Below are 22,030 nucleotides of genomic sequence, written 5' to 3'. Positions count from 1 at the left end.
TACGACTGAAGAAAAATTTGGCCAATAATACGGTTGAATGAATCCGTCGATTGTGATTGGTCAAATTATGTGCGTTGCGCGTACTCCTTGAGTTTCTTCGTGTCGTCTGCTAAGCTTATTTAACGATTTCTGTCAAACATCATATTCCAAACAGACTGATTGATCTTTATAGCTGACACAGTAATTGAAAAATATTTAAACGAGGTTTTTCACTGTAATTATTTGTAATCACACTTATTACGGTATTCATTTCTATAACTCTGGGCTAGGTCATTGAACGAGAATGAGAACATTAAACGAGGTGTATTTCACTTGTGGTTAAACATACAATTTTCTTTTCCATATCACTTCGCCGTGTGATGGGTGTAGGTACGGTAATGGAAAATGGTGTTGTTTCTGATTGGTCAATAGTTCAGTACAGGGGCGGTGGGTTTTTTATCTGATTCTTACGTCTTCTCTGTGAATTATTTGGCGGAAACTAAACATTATTATAATTGTGATCATAGTTAAAGATACAATTTAATCTCATTATTTCGCCGTGTGTGTGTGTGTGTGATGGGTAATGATAGATTAAGTTGTTTCTGATTGGTCAATAGTTCAGTACAGAAACAACCGATTTGTATCTGATTTTTACTTCTTCTCTGTGAATTATTTGGCGGAAACTATAAACATCATGTGATATTGCGAATTTCTTTCAATTTTATTTTGCCGTGTCGTACCGTCAGTGATAGAAGAAAGTTGATTCTGATTAGTCAATAGTTAATTACCGGGAACGCCTACTTTACTTTCCGCAGGCAAGCGATGCACGGGGTAATATAATGACTCCATGGTTGTATTCGCTATCTTAATGAATATTCATTAGGTGTGACGAGGACAAAAATCACTATTGGGACGACGGATTTTTTCTTTATTATATATTTCGTCTTTATTTCTGCGAATTAAAATGCAAAAACTAAACTTGATGAATATCATGTAGTATCATGTAGATTGTATACATCATTACATAATGATAACACGGTTAAATGATTAGTTTAATTTCGTGTTCGTCGATAGCACATCGTACATGTTAAGTACTGATGATAGCGTATTATCGTACATGTTTCACTATAATGATAATTCATTATCCTTACTTAATATTGACTTAATGTTACTTTGTTTTTTTATAATGAATTATTTGTTGGTAATGATACAACTTTATATTAGCTTTTAAATGTTCTTTTGTTTTTTTATAATAAATCTTTTTTTTTTCATTATCCCTACTTGGTAGTGATACAACTTAATATTGAGGATCATATTTCTACAACGTAATAGGGATGTAGACATAGATATACTTTATTTTCACATAATAATTGTAAAATGTGAGACTCAGCTCCCCGTTACATTCGTAATAAAAACACCATGTAAAAACATCAATACAATTCGATATAAGTCAAATACATTGTAGGCCTATGTACAGTTCATTAAAAGTAATTACAGTAATAAAATATGATTTCAGAACAATCGCGAGATTAAGGATATCGCCGCACGCACTTGCCGTACAGCCACCGTCGTAAATTGCTGTGACGTGCATCGCAAAATCTACTTAATGAGTCCAGATAAGCAAAAGAAACAATAAAAAAAATCAACGTTTATATTTTTTACGATTTATTTACAAAGTGTGTTTACTAGAAATGTTCGCGATTTTCCAGCTGAATTAGCTTTCATGTTACTTTGTTTTTTTATAATTAACCATTTTTTTTGTAGCAGAACAAAGTAATAGTTGTTTGTTTCTTACTTGGGTCATTAAATCTAGAGCATTTATTCATTCATTAAATCATGTCTTACGTAAGTAGAACATTCGTTTGTGTCTTCTGTCTTGAATCAACTACCCAAGAAATCGTATAAATTATCCTCTACATTTTATTGTCGTTTTAATTGGGCCTTAAAGCCGAGTGCTTGTAGTTTCGATAAATATTGGTATTTAGCGAATGTTTATTGTCGTTTTAATAGCTTAGTTTAAACTACAGAATTTACTTGTGCGGCTTCGTAATGTATTGTATATAATATCGTAACCCTTGCAATCATTTTCTTTGGATAAGATTTATGAATCATTATTTATTACAGTATATCGTATTGAATTAACAAGAATATATACTGTTGTTATGTATTCTCTTATCTTACTTTCAATTATCGGTTTTTTTTTATACAACACTAAGTAAGGAGTTAAATCTCAAAAAGCAACGCATGTGAAGGACTGCAGTGGCAAACTTTAGGAACGACTTTGGCAATTGAAGAAACTATAGTGTGAACTCAGCCGATCAAATCATTCTAGTCATGTGATTCTCCAAGTGGACGAAGATGAGGCTAGAATAGTAAAGAACCTACATTATTCTCAAAAAATTTCATCTGGTTGTTTAAAAAATAAATGTTAACTTTTTTGTTAAACAGTAGTTTGTCAGAAGTTAAGCTATTATTCCCCTTCCTGACAAAGTATAGTGTGAACGCAGCCGATCAAATCATTCTAACCTCAGGAGGCAAGTGAGTTAGTACTCGTATTGACTGCATCCTCTCTTGGATGTGTTAATGTGTTTGTCATTATGATAGTTTGAAACTATTTATAGTAATACTGTCTATAACATGTTGTGGTAGTGCGTTCCATTTGTCTATGATTCTTGTGTCAAAGAAGTGTCTCTTGTTTTGGTGTTGTGCCTGGACTTTGATAGTGTTTGGGAGTAGCCTCTGAGGAAGTGACCTCCTGGTTTGTGACGGATGGAAAAGAAGGTTGTAATGTCAAGGTCATCAAATCTATTTACTATCTTACACGTTTCAATCATGTCACCACGTTCTCTTCTTTGTTGCATGGTAGGGAGTCCTAATCTATGTAGCCTTTCGTCAGAAGATAGTTGTTGTAATTCTGGTACTAACTTGGTGGCTCTATTTTGCACTTTTTCAAGTTTTATGATGTCTTTAAGTTGGGAGACCAAACCTTTACTGAAAATTCCATAATCGGTCTAATAAAGAGGAAGAAGCATATCTTGGTCCATTGTAGTAATGTGATTTTGCAAGTGGACGAAAACGAGACTAGAACAGTAAAGAACTTCTCCCAAACAGTGGCAAACTCCAGACTTTGCAAACATTTGGAGTTGGTAAAGTTTGTTACTGTAAATACAATAACCGACACACGTGCAATATACTTGAACACGACTAGCATCATACTATACCATTTGTTACATACTCAGACCATAAGGCCCAGTCTACACTGGTAAACTTTAGTTTGCAAACTCGAGAAAACTCCGAGTTGTCAAGACAAAATGTTCAAAAGTTAGTGTAGACAAGTCAGCAAACGTCTGCAAACCGCAGAAACACGCTTTTGCTTATTAAGTCTACACTAGCTTGTTAACAACAATTTGGTAAAGTTTTTTTTAAGTGTCCTCAAAATAAAGGTAAACTCTGCAACACTTTTCAACCAAAAAATTAGTATTGTAGTAACGTTTGCTAATGAATGAAACGAGACCAAAAATGCACATTACATAAGAGGCACATTTATTTTGTGTTTGTGCATTTTATTACTTTAACCCACATAAAACCATAAATCCAAAATTAGACCATAAATGTATTTATAAAATAAAAATTGAAAACACTTAATTAAGAGTGTATCAAATACACGATTGAATGTCAAATAAAGGTTATGTAATAAATATACAAGGATTTTCAAGCAGTAAGCATTCCAGGAAATGGAGGAGATTCCGTAACCCTATTTGGTGCTTGAAAGATTAATTAATTTTTTCATATAGTGTAATACAGTCATAATATATATTAAATATAAGTCAAATATCACATACCCACCACTTTTTGGATAACTCTACATAGAAATATGTTTCGGATAAAAGGCAAATAACTTATAAGTATATATATCTTTATAAAGACATTTTTACCGTACTTAGAATAGAAAATACATATTGTAATATTTTGATAAAAGTATGGATAAACAGTTTGGATCACTTTTTAATTATTCCCTTTAAAATATTTGAAAACAAACTTTATAGTATAATTTTTAAAAGACATAATCAAACAGATTCCAATAGATATGTTTCTAATCATATTTTAATCAAAATCTTTTATAAGAAGTGTATACTGAACTTTGGCCACACCCACAATGTTTATGCATGTCACGTGCCAATAAAGCTTGGTTCCCACTAGGCCTAGTAAAAGTATAATGCAATTTGACCACTGACAAGTAACTAATACTGCGTGTTTAAAGCATGGTTCCCACTACAACGCAACGCAGCGACGTATCGACGCAAAGCGTTGTATTTCGTAATCGCAAGTGGGAAACCGACGACGCAATAGTGCTGCAAACATCGCAGGTTTGATTTCACGCAGGCGGGGCAAACACAATTATTAGAAGGGCATTTGCTTACGTTGCGTAGATTGCGTCGCTAGTGGGAACCACGCTTTAGTGAAAACCAAGTTTAACACAGTAAAGTGCGCATTCATTTTCGTACCAACGCTTTTATAATATACAACACAGAACCTCAGTATCTCATATTATGATATAAATGCGACTCTGCAGAAACTCGGACCCATGCCCCCTCCTTGTTAAAGCAGACATAATATAAGACCACAATACCTAATCATTTGGAATTATCTCTTCTTTAAGAATCTATAAAACGTCACCATCAAACTAGTTTGACAACAAAATTGTGGTGTGACCAAATATGGTAATGATATGACATCATCGTGTCCATATATGGGCACATTACATATTTTTGTCACATAAAGTTTGATAGTGTAGACAGAGCATAAGATCTGAATACTATTCCTATAAAACAATACATATTTTAAAGCTCAAACATAAGAACATCCTCAAATTCATTGTTATTTTAAACAATAAACGAATATGATTGATTCTGCATAAGTATGGTTACTCTAAGATATCATGATTATTATTCTACTGCAGTTACTGCAGGAACTACATTTTGTGTACTCTTCAATCTGTTTAAATGCAATTATTTATAAAGGTTTTTTTGGATGTATAAATCACATTGTTTATTGTATCAGAGACTGCTGACTTATAATCTTGACTGAAATCATGCATTACAGCAGTAACAAAACGTAGTTACTGCAGTAGAATAATGTTGACATGATCGCTAATTAAGGTGTCCTTTAAGGCCCATTTACACTAGGACAATAACGATCGACGATAAATATACAAATATGAATTTTTCATACCATAAAACAAATGAAATATAACAATTTTTCATTCTAGAACTATAGAATAATCATCTATGCTTCCTTTGATGAAAATGATATTTTCACACGTCCAATCAAATGACGTCACGATTACTAAGAGCAATAATATCGTGACAATACAACTATTTTATTCTTTTTATTTATCATGACGTCATTTGATTGGAATTTAAAAATATTATTTTTATCAAAGACGGCAAAAATTATTATCCTATAGTTCTAGAACGAAACATTTCTAATTTCTTTTGTTTTATGTAAAAAAAAAGCATGCTTATAAATTTATCTTCGATCGTTATCGTCCTAGTGTGAATGGGCCTTAAGGACCAAAGATTGTGTGGTCTTTTAGCAGCAGCTACTGTAATGAGAAAGAGCTTTGGTATTGATATTCATTTATTTTATAAAATCCATCCATACAAGTATCGATTAAGGCTCCTAACCTGTGTATGTACTACAGAATTAAGAATAAGATGATCTGGTGTCAGGAATTGTCAGCTCCCGGCCAGGTATTTCCAGTAAATTTTAACCCATATTCACAAATCAAAATTAAGGGGAACACTTTAGGGAACACACCCTTAAAAATGTAAAAAATGCTCCTATTTAAGTGAAAACCACATATTAAGTGAAATCCTTAAATATGTATTTATTTAAGTGAAATAGTTGTGTTTAAGCGAAATGTATCTTACGCAAGTGTGATTGATGAATATTGGCCACAGGAGGCTCTCGTGATTTTGTCCCTGTATATGAAAATTATTACCACAGCCTATAAAATTTAAAGTTACAGGTAACTGCTTCCATCATCGTACCTAATATTCACCTGGGTGATGATAGACAGCATGAGAATAAATGTTAGACAGCATGGGACTAAATCTGAATCAAACAGGAACACCAAAAATACAATGTCTCCATCTCAATCAAACTGTATTGCTATCTAGCATGCTCTTGCATAACAAATTCTTATTTTCTATTTTTTTTTTCATTATTTTTTATCAAGCATAATGAATAAAAAACATTTTATAATATATATTGAATGATTGCTTGAGACCGGCACTGTTTTTTAAAAAAGAATTAACACACATTTAAAGCTTAATACAGTTGTTAATTATACAGTATGTATCACATTGAAATATAGAGTAGTTATATACAAAAAGATATGTAAAGGTTTGTCTACAGAAGAATCCACTGAAATAGTTCTTAAAACATTTAAATATTTATAATTCTTAAGTAAATGATAAAACAAAGTTGTATACAATAAAACACCGAGACACCCCTTTCCAGCGAAAATAATGAGAGGCCATACAGTATATGTCATAATTCTATGGCCAACCCCTATTATTCAGGAGACACTAATATGAAGAGGACTCTTTGCTGGGTCCCAAAGGTGACTCCTTAATAAAGTTCCAAGAAGCCATTAGCCAGGAGAGTTCAAACAAACCTCCTTTCTTCTGAAGTTCCCATTTGCCAGCTATAGACCAGAAGCAAAAGTGATGATAAATATGCTTAATAACTACAGTACAACGATATTTTCCCCTTTGATGGAAAGAAGTGCCATTTTGTGGAAAAATCCTGGCTGACAATTTGGCTCTACTGTATTTACTTATATAATTATAAGACATAAACATAACACTTTATTAATATCACAGATCAAATACTCTATGATTAAAATCACTATTCCTGCTGAATTTTAATAGAGTTTAAAATTAGTTTAAAAGTTTAACTATTTTAATTAGAAGCAGCTTAGTATTATTAACCAAAACTCTATTATAAGAAGTTTAGAAATTGAATTATAAATATTACACATATACACAGTAAAATCAGGGAAAAGTTCATTCTTTTTTAATATTTATATACCTATTAAATTAGTTTATAAAAAAAAGATATTTTTAATCTAAAAAGCCAAGAAATAATATTTTACTAGTTGCAATAAAACAATACAATGAGTAGTACCTTTCACACAATAATGAAAGAGAAGCACTGAATTTAATTAAATTTAATTAATTAAAAACTAAAAGATACAATGGCAGGTCCAAAGACTTAAAACTGAAAATATTTATAAATGTAAGACGATAATGCAATTTTTAAATAGTTTCACATTTTTAACAGTTTTTTTATTTTCAACTTTTTATCTTGTATTTTATCTGTTATATACTGCACGTTTTAAATTGTTGCAACATTTTTATGTTTGTTTTTTTATTGTTGTTTTAATCTACCAAGCAAAGTGAATTTCCATTTTTATGGACAAATAAAATTTCTTGAATCTTGAATCTTCTTGAAATAATAATAATAATTGTATTTTTGCCAATGTCATATAGTCTTACATTCACCTGAATGATGGATGGAACTAAGCCAGGTCTTTTTAAAGCACCTTGGCTGGTCCCAACATTGACCAAGGGCTTTTCTCGTCCAGTGTCCACCTTAACCAGACGAGAGGCATAAGCCAATATAATATGTCTGAGGCATGTACTAGATGCAGGGGTCAGCAGTGCTGATTTCAAATGCCTAATGGGACCCCAGCTCTAGATACAGTACCTGATATTTCCAGATGGTCTCCCATTCAAGCTTCTAAACGGACCCAACGTTGCTTCTTTGGTGATCTGACAAGAACCCTGTTTCAATATAGTATTAATATTGAATACAGTGGAACCGCTTCATTAGGACACCCCTATTCAGTGACATATTATTATTAGTATTATTAAGCTTTGTCTACATTATCAAACGACAAAGTGTGATGTGCTCACATATGGACATGAAGATGTCATATCACTACCATATTTGGTAATATCATTACCATTTTTGGTAATATCACTACCATATTTTGTAATATCACTACTATATTTGGTAATATCACTACCATATTTGGTAATATCACTACCAAATTTGGGCATATCACACTTTTTTTGTCACTAGTTTGATAGTGTAGACAGCTTTAAATAAGGATACACTTTGTTGGGTCCCCACCGTTAATAGGGATTCTGTAATAACATTGTTACAAATCAAAGTCTCTGAATCTGCCACTGAGGTGAATTATATATACATATTATTAAAGAGACATATTATCCCTTTATGGATTTTAAAATATGAATAAAGTTCACTGAAATTAAAGACTCCTATAATTTAATCTTGCATTCAGGAATTTGATATTAATAATTTAAATCTAAAAAATCCATAATACCAAAATTCACCAAACGTTTTTGCAGAATTAAAATGCAATGGAAGAAGAAATTTTAACTTTAAGCTGTTGGTCATTTCCCTGTTTCGCAATCTACGCTCTGTCAACGTTCGTTTCTCACAAGCAATATGTACTGCTATTAACATGATGTGTAGCGTGGGAAGTGCATTAATGTTAATGTTACCATTCATTGATAGTTGGTTATATTTGAATGAATAGGTATAATATTATGCAGCTTTTCCATATCATAGATTTTCTAGAAATATTTGTATTAAAAAAACATTTTGGCATACATGGTGTGTCATACTTATACTTGAGCTGACTCTAGTTTCGAGAAAAAAATCAAAACGGCCGTTGATGGTGCTACATAACATAAAAAAGTCTAATGACATCACAAAGTTGTAATTTATGGTGTAAAAATACTCAGGTAAATGCTTAATGGTTCTGCAGTTATCGACTACTATCCCACAATGCAATATGCATAAACAATTAAAAATTTAACTGGATAAAGACATATGGATTGCAAAACAGAAGAATTAGTTTAAATTGTAGTTATTGTTCCGACAGCTTTGGGGCTCCTTGATGCATTCAAACTTCTACTAAAATTCCTAATGCATAAACAATACATTGTGTCGAAAGAATAACCACCGAATGAAAGTAATATATATGCTGCCACAATAAAAAAAAACGTGACATACACAAGTCACTATACTCTTGTACCAGCTGAGTTCACAGGGGGTGACATTGTCTGTGGTATGCTCTGCACCTTTTGAATACAATTAAGTTTTAGTAAAATCCATGTTAAACACATCTTGATAACGATTGAACCAACCATATACATTGAATAAACGCAGCATGCTCCGGCGATCATAAAAAAGAAACTTCCAAGCGAATACAAGACCGGGTTCTCGTATCCCGTACCCTGGATCGTAACCTGATCACCTAGTCCTATGGTACTGAACGTAACAAAGCAGAAATAGATGCTATCGAAATACGACCATTTCTCACCATGTGAAAACATAGCGGACGCGCAACCAGCAATTATTGATGCTGCAATCAAAAGATACAACATCACCCAAAACACAGACGGCTTCCAATTATCAACCTGTTCATAATCATCCGGGTGACCATCTCCGACAGGAATACCTCTGGTCTTGCGCCGCTTCTCGACTTTCCGACGATGACAATCCTTCATTAAAAACGCCATAAATGTTATGAGTCGTTCGAGAAAAAGATTGAAGAACAGAATCATGGCAGCACAGCCTGGAACGCCGTAAATAATTAAAGCAACTTTACCAAAAACGGTAGACGGTGTCGTCATCCCAAATCCTAAAAGAAACAAAAATATTTACAAAGTTGTTAGAAATCCATATTATCGTTTTGTGTCGTCGTAACATATTTTCGATTTGTCAAATAAACATTCAAATTTGCTTGTTAGTTCATTTTTATACTGGGTGACCTCTTCAGTCACAGACTGATCTCCCAGAAGGCCCAGTTGGTGATCAGTGGCTGTGATGTACTAATACACCGGGGTAACCCCCTACTCATCTCGAAAGATGTACTAGGTTCTTTAAAGTGCACACGAGCTAGTTGTGTACACTGGACCTACGGTTTATAGTCCTTATCCGAGAAGACTCGTTCTAACACCAGAACCATGGAGTGAGTGAGCCTCGAACCCTTGCCGATGTTATGGCTACGTAATTACGGTTCCACTGTCTTAACCGCTCGGCCACTCACTCACTTTGTGCAATTTAGTCAAGTCATGTCAATTTATTGTGATATAAAAAACATTTACATTGAAATGAATTTGAACCGGTTTCGGTTAACAGCAATAGAACATACAATAGAACCTCTATTAAGGGGACACCTTCAAGGCCAAACAAAATGTCCCTTAATAAGGAAAAGGAGACTTTCCTGTGAAACAAACAAACAAAATGTTAAACCTGTGTATATACAATACCATACATAATATATTATACACAGCTCAAATTTACTTCTGAATTAATATAAAAAAAATTAAAGGTTAATCCAATTAACAGAAATTCAAGCCACACAACTGATATAATAACTAAAGTTATACATTTATTATCTTTTCGTTCTCCAGACAAAGGTATATGAAGCGTAAACCAGACTGAATAGCAAGCTATCCTGGATACGACATGGTAAATTTAATAATGCTGCAGTCTCAACTGGTAATTACTTGTACGCTTTGATTACTGTCCAAAAAAAGTCTCTGTGTAAGCGAGTATAATGCGGTTGACATGATAAGGTTTTGTTTATATAGAATATTAGCATGGAGTGTCTCACTTGATCATACTAGAGATTAATTCGTACAAATCCATGCCAAATTAGATCTGTGTGTAGACAGCAGGATGTAATACATGCTGTAATCATAATTTTGTGATCTCTTTCATTTCAAGACAAAATTGAGAAAGAGAATATCCCATTCAAAACATGGTAATTTCTGCTATTGAACAAGATGGACTGAACTGTTGGTTGGTGGGGTTGTTGAAAGATAGGAGTTTCAAAGGGGGATTAAAATAGGAGGGTTAAAGAGAGTGGGTTGAAAGGGAGGGGTTAAAAGGGATGGGGTTAAAGGGAGGGGATTGAAAGGGAGGGGGTCAAAAGGAAGGGGTAAAAGGGAAGGGGTTCAAAGAGAGGGAGCTGAAAGTAAAAGGGAACAAAATGGAGGGGGTTAAAGGGAGTGGGTTGAAAGAAAGGGGTTAAAAGGGATGGGGTTAAAAGGGATGGGGTGAAAGGGAGGGGATTGAAAGGGAGGGGTCAACATTGTGTAGTGATATCTGGATAAAGTTTGTATCATTAGATATAGGTTGGATAGGGGTTAGGTGAGCTGAATTTGGGTGGCCAATAAGAGAAATATGGTTGGGTTTGGTTGGATGAGGTTTCCAAAAGAAATTATACTAAAAATATTCACACTCGGCATCACCTGGATCAAAAGGATTAATACACAATTTCATTGTCACCAGAATAAAAAGATGATAGTATGTGAATGTTTCTTATTCTAGCAAATTCTTATATCTAATTATCCAGTATCATTATGCAAATAATACAGCATCACATATGTATCACATGTGATTCCAGTATCATAGGCCAAATTCTAAATCTAACATAATACAGGTGGCACATGTAATAAATATGTGACACTGTAATACAGAATTTGCCGATGATACTGAGGAGATAATGTCATATATGAAGTTAAACAATAGGCTCATCCATCAGTTAAACTAAGAATTATCTTAGCAAAAAAAACATGAATTAACGATGTAAAATGACTCATAGTTGAAAGCTTCCACAATTCATTGTTCAAAACGAGATGATCTAATGAACGCAATCCCATCATTTCTTGACATTTAGAAATTGCACACCACATTTGTTATTGCACAACAAGCGAACAGTGAAATATGAATTAAGAGATTGTGAAAATAACGTGAAGTCTTGCGGAGGAACAAAGTGGAATTAACTCAAATTAAAATTAGTTTCTGTTAATGTAAATAATTTTGAGAGACTCAATGACAAGATTATGAAATCCATTTGTAATTATTAATATTAATAATTTAACTGTGTATAATATTAATACTTCATATTTTTTTGATAATATAAACAATTCAACAGAAAGAGAGTTGTTTTTTGGAAAAACAGTGTTTTTGTGAATATTTAAATGTAATGTGAATATCACATGCTGCTGTATTATTTATACTTTATTGTATACGCCATTCATACTACCTATCGCTGAGAGAAACAGAGTTGAACACTGAAGCCATTTCCATTTACACTATGCGAAAAACAACTATGAGATAAACTTGGGTTTTGCACCAATGTCACTACAGTGTTGTAAACAGGGGCCGCCAGTGGCCGTATTCACCATTCACACTTAGGCTAAGAGAAACACTCTTAAAATAAAAAAAAATCTTCTATCTAAGTGAATACAATTGAAGGAAAATACTTGAATATTCATTGAGTTAAAGTGAAATACTTAATATTTAAGGGAAATAATGTCACTTAAGTGTGATTGGTAAATATGGCCACTGACTTGCAATTTTTTTTCTTTTGCTATTTTCCCCGCTGCTTTTTTTGTACAGTACAATAAATCAATTCAATTCAATTCAAAAATATAAAAACTGAGTTCTATAAAAAATGTTTCTTTATTCAATATCATCATCCAAATATCATCATCATTTACACTATTTTTCCACTGTTAAACCTGCAGTACAAAGTTTTACTGAATGTCTTGGTCGCATTTGATTTGTATATTGTTGTACACTAAAGGTGAAAACTACTTGATTGATGGACACGGACAAAAATACTCAGAGTTGATGATTAAACTGTCGAGTTAAACGGCTACTGTTAATCATAGAATGTAGGTTATTACACAATGTAGCAGGGCAAGAAGGGGAGGGGGAGATGGACATGTGACAACAGTGAATATGGTACTCTAATGATAGAGTAGTTCAGGTACAATTCTATATAAATCATAGAAATTGTTTTGTGGTTACTAAAGTGGTATAGAGTTGGGGGGGGGGGGGGTGCGGGATAATGTGTGAAGAACCGAGTATGGGGTGGAACATATGCTTACATATGTGACATAAATATATATGATACACTACTGATAAAGACATTAGTAGACATTACAGAAAATGGGGGGGGGGGGGATTGACTTTGGGATGGGGGAGGGGGGGGAGGGCTATTGGGGGAAATAACACATAGTTATACACTGGTGGACATGTGTGACAAAAATATATGATATATGCTAATTGATAGATTAATACAAGTAAAATTCTACTGTAATTCATAGAGTGAAGGTTGTACTGTTGTATAGACATTGCAGCAAGGGGAAGGGGGAGGGGGTGTCGATTGAGTATGCAGAGGGGGATGGGCCTAGAATGTAAGTTAAACATTACATCAGGAGAACATTCATTTAATACTGAACTTTTTCTTCATTTAAATTGTAACACAGACACTTCACTGCCATATTTTCATTTAACAATTGTAATGAAAAAGTTTAATTACTGCAAAATCATTAAATGCGTTGGAATTGCATAAAACAAACCTAATCAACTTTACTGTAAGCAACGAAACAAGATATTTCTCTTAATTTAAAGAACTTTGAAACGTTATTAAACAACATGGAACTTCTTTACAGTTTCTAGAAAAAGTAATAAAGAAAATCTCATCTAATGGCGTCAACTTAAAGCTGATTAAGTAAGAGGCCTTCTAAAGTGGAATCCATTCTAACTGAGACTAAACCTTATTAATACGTAAACATTCTACTATTAAACTACAACAACTTTACTATAATTAATTAAGAAATAATAAGTGGCAACATTCGATGAAGTCTGGGAGATTCTTGTGCTTGAGATGGAGACATTCCTACCAATAAACCACTTCAATGTTTTTAATAATCAAATCCAAAAGCAAATTACTGAAAAAATGACAATGCTGTTTGTATCAGTGGATCTCAATGGAGATACAAAATAAATAAGCACTGGAAAAATGACACTGGTGTGGGTATCAGTGGCTGAATCTCAATGGAGATACAAAATAAAATAAGCACTGAAAAAATGACAATGCTGTGAGTATCAGTGGCTGGATCTCAATGGAGATACAAATAAAATAAGCACTGAAAAAATGACAATGCTGTGTGTATCAGTGGCTGGATCTCAATGGAGATACAAAATAAAATAAGCACTGAAAAAATGACAATGCTGTGTGTATCAGTGGCTGGATCTCAATGGAGATACAAAATAAAAAAAGCACTGAAAAAATGACAATGCTGTGGGTATCAGTGGCTGGATCTCAATGGAGATACAAAATAAAAAAAGCACTGAAAAAATGACAATGCTGTGGGTATCAGTGGCTGGATCTCAATGGAGATACAAATAAAATAAGCACTGAAAAAATGACAATGCTGTGTGTATCAGTGGCTGGATCTCAATGGAGATACAAATAAAATAAACATTGAAAAAAATGACAATGCTGTGGGTATCAGTGGCTGGATCTCAATGGAGATACAAAATAAAATAAGCACTGAAAAAATGACAATGCTGTGTGTATCAGTGGCTAGATCTCAATGGAGATACAAAATAAAATAAGCACTGAAAAAATGACAATGCTGTGTGTATCAGTGGCTAGATCTCAATGGAGATACAAATAAAATAAGCACTGAAAAAATGACAATGCTGTGGGTATCAGTGGCTGGATCTCAATGGAGATACAAAATAAAATAAGCACTGAAAAAATGACAATGCTGTGGGTATCAGTAACTGGATCTCAATGGAGATACAAAATAAAATAAGCACTGAAAAAATGACAATGCTGTGTGTATCAGTGGCTAGATCTCAATGGAGATACAAATAAAATAAGCACTGAAAAAATGACAATGCTGTGGGTATCAGTGGCTAGATCTCAATGGAGATACAAATAAAATAAGCACTGAAAAAATGACAATGCTGTGGGTACCAGTGGCTAGATCTCAATGGAGATACAAATAAAATAAGCACTGAAAAAAATGGAAATGCTGTGGGTATCAGTGTCTGAATCTCAATGGTGATACAAAATAATCAAAAAAGCAAAAGCTAAATCAAAACGATAAAGTAAAACAGACAGACAAATTAGTAGCATCTATTAGACTCTAATAGCTGAAATAAAATAAAGTTATTCTCTTTTGCAAAAAAAAAATGATTATTGCTTATAAATAGACAAAATAAACAAGTAAATAACTATTAACCATTCATTAACATGGCCTGTTCAACAAAATTGTTCTCAATTATTTTTTCACTATTATTATACATTGTACTGTATACTCATTTTCTATCAATACTTGTGTGAGTTGGGAGAGGTATTGTCTCACTATATGGAATTCTCTACTAAATAACATAAAATCAGAACTCCATAATATGTCTTTGGCAACTTTTAAATCTTCACTATAGAAAACATATATGTATTAACCTTTTTGCCTTCACAATTGTAAATAGTTTTATATCTGTTTTCTTTCTTTTTGTTTTTCTTTTATATTTTATTTTTGTTGTAAATATGTTTACTGAACCACTTTGGAAATCAGTACATTTGTATTGAAAGTGTATTTCAGTTTAAAGAAAGAACAAATAAATAAATAAATATATCATACACATATGATATTTCAAATATAGTTTTAATATTTTTAGATTCAATTTTCATTAAATTAAATATATGTATCATTTCAATTCCTAGAATTGTTTACTTTAATTGCAGTGATATTGGCTTAGTGATAATAACATTTTAATGAATTAAAAAAATTAAATATCATTTTTTTTATTCGTATACTATATTTCAATTTGGTGTAATAAAAAGAATCAGAGAATTTTCTCTAAAGATATAAATTCATCATAAAAATTGTTTAATTCAAGTATATTCAATCTACAAATATTGTAATATTGTAATAATATGTTTTATAACAATATTAAATATTAGAATTGTATTATTAAATTATTCCTGGGTAGCGTTTGTGCAAACATAAAATTTAATATCCTCACCTTGCAAATATTTAAACAATAATATAATATTGATCATTGAATAATATTAATAATACTATGTAGTTCCTTATGTAAGAAATATTTTTATTAATATTGGTCAAATAGGCCTGTGTATAAATTGACCATGAAATTGACATAATTTTTACCATTTCAAAACTATTCTACAGTACTGCAGTTACTGCAGTAACTACATTTTGTCTAAATTTGAAGTGCAATTTTCTGGAGCAATCATAAACACTGTTTGCAGGGAGTCTTACTTCTACAATTAAGACATAACGTTACTACAGGAACGAAATAAAGTTACTGCAGTAGAATCATTTTGACATAATCCAAAGTAAATTTGAGAATACTTAATTGTCAAAAAAATCAACTAATTCTTGTTTGGAACTCGAACCCATAACATAATCACTAACCATTAAACATGTTAAATTTTCTCCCGATAAGACAACTCGTCGTAGACGCTGTCTGAGTCTTAACATTCATGCCAAGCTTGTGTTGATGGCTAGGGTTAGATTCAAATTCAAACCTAAAGGAATTAGCAATTACTGCACCAATATGATGATAATTTGTTTGTATGTATGTATTTATACTGCAACATAGCTTGGCATAATATAGGAAGCTTATCATTGTTCAGATGTATTGAACTACCTACGAAATTTATCAAATATCTAAAAATCAGAACGTGAAGTCATTTTTCTTTACGAACTACAGTGTTTTTATTACTTCACAAATGTACAATTTATGCAGTTTGTAATATAAAAATCAGGTTTTTTCACAGATAAATATACAATTTCTAAAATTCAGTGTATCATTTTATTTTATTTATACGATCAAGGTTATTTTAAGGCTTATTGGATTTTTTTCCCTCGTAATTTCCCAGGAGAGCAAATTTAATAATGTTAACGGTTTACTGAGGTTTACCTCGTAAAAACTTCTGTCTACAATTTCTAGCAAAATTAAATGGGCACTAAAACAACATCTGAAATTTCTGTATTATAAAGAAACGGTATGTATATGTGGCATACATTACTTTTAGCTTTTTAATTATTTTACTTTTAATTGATTTACAGCATTTTGGAATGCTATTAAGTATTTTGTTGATTTGTATTTGACTAAAATATGAATAGACACCACATTTACTCCCCATAGGGTAATCTGGAAATGCCTGTGGTCCACTATTTGTTTATAGCTTTAACACATTGACTGCCAAGGCATTTTCCGTAATTTCTGTCCCAGTGCCAAGTCCCGTTTACATATTAAATTACAGTTTGAAAGTGTAACATCTGGTCACAGACTATCATGATGGGGTCAATATCTGACCCCCATCCTCTGACCCACCCTATCATCGAGAGATAAAAACAGTAAACCACACTGAATCATTTCATCCTTTATTATTTTTATTTACTATTAGCGCAATTTATGACATGTTTGAGATGATTATATTGAGTGTGAGGGCGCCATCGTATCAACCATATTCAATGCATGAGGGAATAAACACAAACAAACATATGACATTTATTTTTAGATTATCGTTTATGTACATCATTCATAAACTGCCATGCGATAATTCCTGTTCCAATCACCACTGCCAGCGATTCTACATACAATACAAAAGTGCTACGATTTTGACGTAGTATTACGTCTTGGCAAGTAGCGACACGCAATTTTTGACGTATAAATACGCCGTGGCAGTGAACGTGTTAACCATTATATAATCTTTTGGTCATTGATATCTGTTTCGGCCATTAATCAATTAGCTTTAATTCCTGTTTTAGTAATTAAGTGTATTTTCTTTGTTCTGATAATAATTAAACTTAATGCAAATGGTTTGGATGAGCATTCGCAGTCAGAGCCTTAAGTGAGCAACATCAATAAAGCAATTTCTCACACTATATTTTGTACCTGTATTTGAGTCTTTTGTGTTTTGCACGTCATGTAATAGTAAAGGTTACATATACAAAACACAGAAAACGTATATCAACAGTGCTATTTTAGTAACATAAACAACATAGCTTTTATCCAAGTTCCAATATTGTTGTCGCGTAAGAAAATGATTGTGTGAGATTTTAACCTGCTATTTCAAATTGAATTTAACTTATTTTTAAACCATATACAGAAAGAACAAGGATGAAAACGCAATAATTTGTCTGGTACCGAGGGATACACTAGCCCTCTAAATCATGAAAAAGGAGAGGGGTCTTCAACTACAACAAAATCACTGTTAGATTATGAATAGAATTTTAACGTATCATACCATATATATATTATGGATGTAATTTTCAATTGTAGTTTGAATAATTATATTCCCGATTCCATTTCTGAATTAAGCTTTGTTTCACAATCTGTTAATGGATTTTTCTTCCTTACATAATCTTTCAAACCGATTGAAATCACACGTTTAGTAGGCATGCTCAGTACACTATAATAAATTCCGAGTAAACTAAGAGTCGTCGAATCAATAAAGTGATTCGACTTGAACCTGTGACATCAAATTGAAAACTGAGAATCAAAACAACATATCAAATGCCGCTTGAAGCTGTAGATTTTCAATCTGAATTATTAATTTTACAATATGCGAATATGAAATAAGTATCTAAAGGGCTTTTATTCCGGCAAGCATATTCACTTTGTTAGTGAATCTGTAGTAAACAAACGTCTCACTTAGAATATTTCTAATTTTTCATGTTGTACATTACACCGCGTTTTCTATACAGGCGGCAGACTACAGTAGGAAAGTAACAGAGTTTGTATGAGCGCAAATAGATTAACTATTAATGTCATATTTACATAGAGATTGTCTCAAAGCATAAAATGAGATTAAATTAAAAAAAACGGATTTAATTACAAAGAACTAAAAAGGTTTGTTTTCAAAGGTAATTTTTGAATAGAATTGAAAAGATTATTTCACTTTAGTTGCTGCAATGTATAAAATACAAGCTAAATTCTGCCAAATTGAGAGATTGGTGTTGTGCAAACAAGCTATCACAACGTATATACAGCACCTCATTCTGAATCTGAAGGTGTTCTTGTATTCAAACTGTGCTACGAAAAATAAATTGTAAAATCTAGTAGAACACCTCCTTTCGGACACCCCTATTCAGACGACACCCCTATTCAGACGACACCTCTATTCAGACGACACCTCTATTCAGACGACACCTCTATTCAGTGAACACTTTCCAGTGTAACAAACAATAGGGGAAAATATATGTTTTAAAACATTTAGTAACAAAGTTAATTTCATTAATAGGAATTTTAGTTTTGTCATGGTTAATTCTTGAAAATATTTTGTAATTATTATTGGATTGATTTTTATTTAAAAAATAAAAGCGTAACTGATGCAAAAAATTCACATGACGTTTGCTATGTACTGAAAAAAAATTGTTTTTATACATAAAGTTTTTTCAAACTTTGCGTTATATTATGATTTAAAAGGTGCGAGCTTAAATGTTGTAGAAATTCACATCATGTTTGTGATGTACTGAGAAAAAGTATTACATGCATTGTACACAAAGTTTTTTGAACTTTGCTTTATATTATGATAGAAAATGTCAGTTTAAATTCACATGATGCTTGTAAAACGACATTACACACTTTGTACATAAAGTTTTTTCAAACTTGCTTTATATTATGACGCATAAAGGTGAACATTTTTCAGTTGGATAGACGTTTACTGCATCAATATACATTTATTACAGAAATCTTTCATATGTATTCAATTAACATTCAGTTGATGGAATCTTTACATTTACAGTCACGTTGAATATTTGTAGCACCGTCTCGTATCAACGATAATTGATGGCAAAATACTTGGGGTGATTAATGCAGATTTATTGTAAAAGTAATGAAAACAATATGCATATTAAAGAATTAATGTGAAAAATATGCATATTAAAGAATTAATAACAAAAAGAATTAGTTATTAAAAAGATTTTTTTTTTTTATTGATTTCAATCACTTTTTAATGTCTTGTAGTCTTTTTATTTGTTGTTAGCCGAAACCGTTCAAATTCATTTTAATGTAAATGTTTTTTATATGTTTACAAATGACAATAAATTTACTTGACTTGACTTTCATGACTTAACAATGTTTCTCTTTTCTGAACAACTGTCGTTGGTTTCATTTGAAATGTGTCCTTTTAATAGAGATCTGAATAGGGGTGACGTACAACCAATACTAACACCTGATTCAGAAAATGTTACTGTTACTATCCCATCGATATTTTAATAGATCATCATGCCATTTTGAACAAAAAAATGACAAAAAACTACACTTATAAAATAATGAAAATATGTGGTCAAAACATTGATATTAAAAAAGAAGAGACTAAATGCTAAAGTTAGACTACAATTGCAATAATTAAGTCATTTATCATTAAGTGCCAGAAACAAACCATTCTTCAAATAGAAAAATAAACAACTTGTCACTAAAACTAAATAAACTAATCAATAAATATGTTTTTCTTCAAATAGTAGAAACAATAAAATAAAGTGTACAGTATACTTTAGACTTAACAATTGCCATAATTAAGTCATTTATCATTAAATGCCAGAGAAACAAACAATTCTTCAAATAGTAAAAAAATAAACTTGTTGCCACTAAAGTAAACTGATCAATAAATATGTTTTTCTTGAAATAGTAAAAAAACAAAAAAAATAAAGTGTACAGTATACTTTAGACTTAACAACTGCCATAATTAAGTCATTTATCATTAAATGCCAGAGAAACAAACAATTCTTCAAATAGTAAAAAAATAAACTTGTTGTCACTAAAGTAAACTGATCAATAAATATGTTTTTCTTGAAATAGTAAAAAAACAAAAAAAATAAAGTGTACAGTATACTTTAGACTTAACAACTGCCATAATTAAGTCATTTATCATTGAAAGTAATAAAAAATAAATATCCAAATAGAACAATAAAAATAATAAATTTGTTGGCAAGTATTCTAAAATGTACTTACTGTAGTATTAAGTAACTAATTACTATATATATCATGTTTTTACTGAAATAATAGAAACTTCTGTATGTAGTATGTTAATTGTATCACAGAAATATAACATACAACATAGGAATTTCTGATGATATTTATACACTTATATTAACTAAAGGAATATTACTCTCTAAATATATAATGTTCTATATCTATATTTTGCCAGGGGACAAATTATTTCTATATATAGATAAATGAAATAGTTTCATAAAAGGATAGATGATACATTTTTAGTTATTACATTCTAACAAAATCATTTCACGTTTTATGACAAACTTAGAAATATATATCGTATTAGTCAGACTACCTAAAAGGAATTGAACGAATAATAATATTTAAAAAGTCACTGTAGTATAGGACTCAAGATCAGAAATGGTAAGAAAGAAAGTTTGGTGTGTCATTGAGACAGGTTTTAAGGATTTTTTTAAATAAATAGTAAAGTAAGTCTACTTTCAAGTTGTACTGTAAATTAAAGAAACTTCAAAAAGATCAACTCAAAATCAGCATTTACTAATTTAGACTTTTTAATTTTTTAGACGTTCATATATAATTTTGTTCTCCCGTTTATCTATTCTTCTTATTTTTATTCTCTCTGGACCCTTGTCTTTTCATATTTTTTTATTTAGTATTGTATTTATAAATTGTATTGTATATGTATTTTGAGATTTTTATATGAGCAAGAAGTAAAAACAAACAAATCATCTTTCCTACTGTTAGCCTCTCAGATAAGGAATTACTTTTAACATTTTAATTACAATATTGCAACTTGAAACGGAGGAAGGCAACTTGTTTCAAAATGAAAAAAAAAATATAAACTACAAAGAAACGATATTATACTAAATGAGGCAAAAATAAAAAGATAGTTATGCCTATGATCATTTGGCTATGAGTTGGAAATTAAGATGTCTTCAAATGAATTGTTTGAGATGCAATATGAAAAATTAAAAGGTATCGTAGGTAAATTATATCACATATGTATCACATGTTGTGTTATGACATTTCTTCAACAAGCTTGTTTATCGACCTAAAATAAAAAACTTAATCAACTTATCAATCAACAGTTTGTATACATTAAAAATCATTAATTTAAAAACTTTGAACAAAGTTCGGGATA

General features: G+C 31.5%; 1 protein-coding gene across 1 annotated transcript in view; it reads right to left on the bottom strand.

Moving 5' to 3' along the window:
- Positions 1-3,538: 3,538 nt before the first annotated feature.
- LOC140049044 (potassium channel subfamily K member 13-like) overlaps positions 3,539-22,030 on the bottom strand; it is a 39,007-nt gene continuing 20,515 nt past the window's right edge. The window contains exon 2 of the mRNA XM_072093855.1: positions 3,539-9,724. Within this exon, the coding sequence (XP_071949956.1) occupies positions 9,102-9,724 (623 nt within the window). The 3' untranslated portion in view covers positions 3,539-9,101. The remainder of the gene's footprint in view (positions 9,725-22,030) is intronic.

Source organism: Antedon mediterranea, chromosome 5, assembly GCF_964355755.1.
Source record: "Antedon mediterranea chromosome 5, ecAntMedi1.1, whole genome shotgun sequence".
Taxonomy (NCBI): domain Eukaryota; kingdom Metazoa; phylum Echinodermata; class Crinoidea; order Comatulida; family Antedonidae; genus Antedon; species Antedon mediterranea.
The sequence above is the reverse complement of the archived record's forward strand: the minus strand, read 5'-3'. Positions and strand labels throughout refer to the sequence as shown.